The sequence below is a fragment of the Apteryx rowi genome, unplaced genomic scaffold (genome assembly GCF_003343035.1).
Source record: "Apteryx rowi isolate R43461 unplaced genomic scaffold, aptRow1 scaffold_103, whole genome shotgun sequence".
NCBI classification, from domain to species: domain Eukaryota; kingdom Metazoa; phylum Chordata; class Aves; order Apterygiformes; family Apterygidae; genus Apteryx; species Apteryx rowi.
The window spans coordinates 2,359,116-2,365,123 of record NW_020447231.1 but is presented as its reverse complement, the minus strand read 5'-3'; the positions used below and the strand labels follow the sequence as shown (position 1 = coordinate 2,365,123).

General features: G+C 36.7%; 1 protein-coding gene across 1 annotated transcript; it reads right to left on the bottom strand.

Moving 5' to 3' along the window:
• Positions 1-1,889: 1,889 nt before the first annotated feature.
• On the bottom strand, positions 1,890-5,989 carry LOC112966217 (cytochrome c oxidase assembly factor 5). The gene is made up of 3 exons (XM_026066101.1): positions 5,773-5,989; positions 5,527-5,610; positions 1,890-3,974 (listed from the first exon to the last, which is right to left on the bottom strand). Exons 1-3 carry the CDS (start codon positions 5,872-5,874, stop codon positions 3,933-3,935), a joined length of 228 nt encoding a protein of 75 aa, XP_025921886.1. The 5' UTR covers positions 5,875-5,989; the 3' UTR covers positions 1,890-3,932.
• Between the last annotated feature and the right edge of the window lie 19 nt (positions 5,990-6,008).

Here is a 6,008-nt window from a genome sequence, read left to right as displayed (position 1 = left end):
AAACTGCTGCAGTTCTGTATTTCCAAGTTTTCCAAGAAAAAGTTTAAACAGATACTGCTTATCGCCTATGCTCTGCAGCTGCATTTTTAGAACTGGATGATTTCACCAAGTGCTTGTCTTATGAAAAGGAGATAGCGGTCTAGTTTGTTCTGGATTTGCACCAAAATAAAAATGTTATTTAAAAGAAAAGTATATATATTTTTAAAAAGTATCTTTTAGAAACTTAAGACTACCGTCATACAACCTGCTAATCCCCAGAAACTTAAAGAAAGAACAGGCAACCAATTTCTTATGCTCACCAGCATGTGAATAACGAAGCTGTTTGTAACAAATACATGCATTCTGGAAGCAGAGCAGCTTTCAAAAGCAGTAAAAAAAAAAAAAAAAAAAAGGTTTGTCTTTCCTTTTAATAGTTGTGGCTTAAAAAATACATTAGCTAATGCATACTTGTTAAACCCCAACCCCTTTCTCTTGCTTTTCACTAAATATACATGGGCCTTCATTAAACAAATTCTGCTTAAACAAGGGGCTCATCACTTCATACAAGCTTTAGAGAATATAGCTCATGTCCTGAAGAATTTTCAAATCAGAGAATGTGACTCTGGCCTCTTTTTAACTATAATAAGCACTTACATATCGCAAAATTATTCACGTTTACAGCTATATAAGTACAAATGTGTTTGCAGGACTGGACCACAAACAGTACATGCTAGTTAGTAAAACTAGATGTAATAACATAGAAACGTACTTAACGCTGACTGAGCCACAGTTTGTGATGTGATAGTCGGAAGCATTCAGCATCTTTTTACTCTGCCACCATGTAAAACAAGGGTGAAATTAATGCAACAATGAAAGCTTTTTGTAAACTGCATCCTGTACTTATTGGATAGCAATGATTAGCACTGCATATAGAAATGATTCTAAAACCAAGCAAGAGCCTTTTGGCACCATTTCAACCTTTTATCCTTGATGCTCAAATTTCATAGGTTCCAACATATTAAGTTTTCAATCTTGCAAGATCCACCATAGATTAAAAATCTCTATATTTTAATAAAAACCTGTAGTAGAGCACAATTCAGGGGACTTAAAATATCAGCATATTCAAAGGAAAACATTTTGTGCATTAGGAAGAAAAGCTGGAGTCATATGCAGAAATTTATAGTACTTAGTGCTTTCAATTAATAAAACAGGTTAAGTGTTTTTAAAAGTCACACAGGAAACATTAAGAGCTCTCAGGCAGGACAGCACTCAAAGTCCCAAGGCAATTATATAACTAGTCTTTTTTAGACAGAATATTATGTTATACAATGTTGGAATGGAACAACTGTGGTCTCTTGAGCAAGTCAGTATTTAGATATATATATATTTTATACTGTCCTAGGTAGTCTAGTGAACTATTTTGGTCCCAGATTAGGAAATATTCCCATTAAGAGGTTCTATGAGATTAAATAATAAAAGTCATTTGGTAGATTAGTTATGAAATTCTGAAGCATCTAATAACAAACACTTCATTTGATTTTAACGCTTGATCTCCACTGGATCAAGCCAATGAATAAAAATAACTTTAGTTATCTGTTAGCCTGTTCCTTTCCAAAGGAGCTTCTGTGGCACCACTGAAGCTCTGTGATTAGGACTGAGAGAAAGGAAGTGATCACCTGCGTATCAAACCTATAGGCCCCTGTTGTAAGGCAGCACAGAAGGCTCCTTGTCTTCCAAACCACATACCATTCCCTCTGCTCTCTGTGACATCTAATTATCTTCAAAAGTAGCTACAAATTCTATTTTTCCCCTCATCTTCCCTTCCCCACCCCCACTCCCCACTGGAGAGAAAGCGTCTGAGTAATACTTTGAAATACAGGGCTAGGTTAAGACAACTTGCAGACGTCATATCAGTTTATCAGTTAAGTTTATATAAACAGATAATAAGGTAACTAGATCATGGAAAACTTAGTATGTTGACAGCACTTGGACAAAACTAGTTTCTGCATGATCAACAAAACATTAAAAATGTGAAATCAGTGTTGATTTATCACTGCAAAAAAATTATGCAAATTCCAATGCCCATCTTTGAGTTTAAAATGAATGTATTAATTATACATACAAAAAGGAATATAATCATACTTGGGCTTATCACAGAACAGCTGCTTGAGAGAGACAGAATCACACAATCAACTTGCACTCTTTCACTGAAGTCATTGGTTTCACATATACTCTAAGTGTTGTATGCATCTGCCTAGACTAAGTGTAAACAAGCTACTTTGATATAGATTTTAGCAAAAAAAGAAGTTACTATGAATCTCTCTCCTCTCATTATTTCCTAAACTTGTTTCTGATCAGCTTGTCTGAAATTATTTGAGTTTTCACATACAGGAGTTGCATTACCTCCCCCCCCCCGCCAAAAGGCATGGAACAAGGCAGGGACGCTCACAAAGGAAAAAGGAGTGTTCTTCTGAAGCAAGTTCTTAAATAAAATCACTAAGTTTTGGCTACAGATACACTTTATGTTGTATTTAATGTTAGTTATCAATGTACATCTTGGTTTCTTACCAAGGTGGGCCAAGAGAGACTAACTGATATAGCTATCTGCGTCTCAAAGAACACTGTCATATTGCAGACAGATCTGCCAGAGTCATCCTTGATCAAAGGAAAGCAACACAATGTCTTCCTCCATTCATTTGTTTGCTTTTTCAATGCAGCTGTTTTATAATGTAGGCAAATTTAAGTAAAAAAAAAAAATCTAAAGGAAGAGCACATTTTTAAAAGTATATAATAGATGTAAGTTATAATCTAATGAATATGAACGGCAATTTGAACATTTTACACCCACATATACAAACCAAAGAATTCACAGAGGAGTGACAAAGTAAAAATAAGAAAAATGCTCACAAGTTACAAAGTAAATTTGTGGAATTCAATTTCCAATAAACACAACAGAGTCTAAACGATCATCCCTAGTCTGTGCATGTGTTTGGATTAGTATTTACATACTTCCTTGGAAAATAAGGCAAAAAGATGGTCCAGAGTCATCTCAGAGGAACTTAAATACTCTTACAGATACTTCTAGAATACAGCAAAAGCAACCATGGTCTCCTTAACTGTTTGCATGTGAGGGACCCCTCCTCCCCTCCCCATCCAAAGAAATATAATTAGCATACAGGCAATCCTGGCATACAGCTCTCAAACTATTGAACAGAATAATGCTATAGTTCTCCTGTACCTGTGTTGATACAATGAAGAGACAGATTACTATACATCAGACACCTTTTTCTTTAGAGAAACCAAATTTTAATCTAGCTGTTCAGTGAGACTAGACTGCAAAAATAAACATGTGCATCAATCCTCATATTAAAAGAAATTTGCAGCAAGATGAAAGAAATGCCATCCTTGCGTATGTGGGACTGCATAAACATCACCACTCTTATCTATTAGTGCAGGTTTATTGACTAATAGACCTATTGGGAAGGAAGCAGCTAGCACATATATTTCACAGCCTTGGTCAGCCCATCATGTCTGGAAACAACAGCTCTGTCCTGAGGTATCCTATGAGATACTAGTTGAGTGAACTCACAACTTCCATAATTTTGCATTATTTGCAATAGCAAAACATTATCAGAAATAACATAACTACAAAAGACAGCTTCACTTCAAAACACAAAGATAACTGCTGCGGCTTATTTTGGATTTTATGTATTTTATTACAAGTGCATGAAAGGTACCTATTTTGGCCAGAACTCGCAGTGTTGCATCTGCTTTCTTTTTAACATTTAAAATGCACATCCAGCTCAATCTATCAGAATCCTCAGAAGTAGATACCTTCCATAAAAACACTGCATGCAGGGATGCAGCAGATGCATCTTCTTACTTTAGTCTCTGTTTTGCTTAAAATGCTGACAAACTCCGATTTCCCACGGCTGGTTCTCTTCACGAGTACTTCAGTATCCCTTCCTTCCTCTGAATCTTGCTCTGGTATCCAACTGAAGATTGAAGTCAATATATTAATAGCATACTACACTTTGCAAAAGAAATACTTCAGAGAGTTTGTGCTATTTTGGCACTTTACAAAAACAGAGAAAAGCACAGAATAGAAGTCACTATAAAGAAAATTGGTGATGTAGCCAACAGGTCATAGAATTTTTCCAGTGAAACACACATTCTATTACCTTAAATTTCACACACAGGTAACATTCTGAAATAAATAAAAGGGTAATAACACAGATGACCGAACAGCATAATGGGCTGGCAGGGAAAATATGGAAAATATGCAGTGTAAATCTGCTTAGATCTGTTTTTCCGAACTTAACCAATAAACTGAAGGATGAAAATTCAGATTGGGTTGAAGGGGGAGTCATTGCAACTCTCTGTGTGGACAGGAATAAATAAGAGTGTCTGAAAACATCAGTAAAAAAATGACATAATAGTCAACTTGTAAAAACTGAGTTTATTCTGGGAAGTTAAAAAAAAAGGGGGGGGGATTTAATGGAAGGCAAAAAATGCAAGTAAAACTAAAATAAAGCTACTGTRCAGCACTTAAAGTAAATTGCAAGTTCTTTCCCAGTGCAGTAGAAAATTTAATTTGATCTTGGAACAGTTCTGAATTTAGATTGCAGTTACTGATTGCACTTCAGTGAAGAAGAGGTATCTTTTATCTCCATTAACTAACTCTTGGAATTCAGAACTGTGATAAAATTAAAGAGCTAAAACACAGGATTAGATGGTACAGCTTGTCCAGTCACCAAGCAGCTTCCACTTTAAACCTTGCTCCTATTTAAGTACATACACTGTACTAAAGTTTACTCCTCCAACAAGAGAGTATATTCTCTGACAAAAAAAAAAAAGCAAAAATCCTAATGATTTTTGCCACATCTTAACTATTTTTAATATTATGGCAGTACAAGCAAGACATTTCCACACAAGGAACTCCAATCAAAAATGGGGAAACTATATACAATTATATTTTTATAATAAGCTTCTCAATACCATACTTGATAACTAACTCCCTAGAAAAATAGACTGGTTTTCAGCATAAATTTAAATAACACAAATAAATTAATGATTGCATATCTTCAAATCCAACGGCCTGCTTTGACAGTGACAGTCTCAGTAAGACATCCTTTTAACTTAAATACCCTCTGTATGTGTTTCTACCAATGACCTCACAGACAAAAATTAGCCTCTGAAGCCCATACCTTACAATTACCTTGTCTATTGATATTACTGTGTTTAAACCAAAGCTCTATTCAAAATAGTAAAAATATCTAATTCATTTGTCTTACCTGTCACATTCTAAGCCTACTTCAATTTAAATATGCATCTTTTAAATCAGTCATAATCTATAAAACTTTATTTTGATTAATGAAAATGGTGTACAACATTCATATTTTAAAGGGAATTGGAAAAAAAAAAAGAATTATTCTACTTAATGATATCAGCTTCACTGAATTTAAGTGTGTTTTCCTGCAGAAAACAGGGAAAGGGAGAGAAAGCAACCAGGCCACTAGCCCAAGAAAGCACAACACAAACACTTACCATCGATCTTTTGCATGCAAAAAAAGTAATTTGCAAACTTCTGCAGCATCCCTCTTTCAAGCATTGTCTAGGGGTTTTGTTTTCCTGTCGGACGAAAAGCGGGGTATTAAAAAAATTTAATGAATTTCTGCAGCACAAAAAAACCATCAAAACACCTCAGAGAAGATTTAGCCAGAACCTTGCGACGGTACAATAACTTATGTTTTCTTCCTAAGTTACATTGCGGGGTGGGGGCGCCGCGCTCACCTCCAGGACGCAGGGGCTCTCCAGCAGGCACTGCCGCAGATCCTCCCTGACTCCCCCACACGCCCGCCCGTCCTCCTCCTTCTCCTCGTAGTACTTGGGCATCGCGGCAGGCGTAGCACCGCGCTTCGCTACGGCGCACCCTCGCCGCCCCCTCCCGCGGGAGCCCAGGCCGCCGCCATCTTGCCGTCCGCCCCCCTCTCTCCGCTTCCGGCGGAAGGAGGAAGGGGCGGGGCGGG

Bases quoted from the DNA above. Each gene is read 5' to 3' on its own strand.
- LOC112966217 (XM_026066101.1), bottom strand. From the start codon at position 5,874: ATGCCCAAGTACTACGAGGAGAAGGAGGAGGACGGGCGGGCGTGTGGG. The intron at 5,611-5,772 runs GTGAGCGCGGCG...TTCGTCCGACAG, and splicing joins AGAGCCCCTGCGTCCTGGAG to GAAAACAAAACCCCTAGACA. The intron at 3,975-5,526 runs GTAAGTGTTTGT...TTCAATCTTCAG, and splicing joins TTGCATGCAAAAGATCGATG to TTGGATACCAGAGCAAGATT.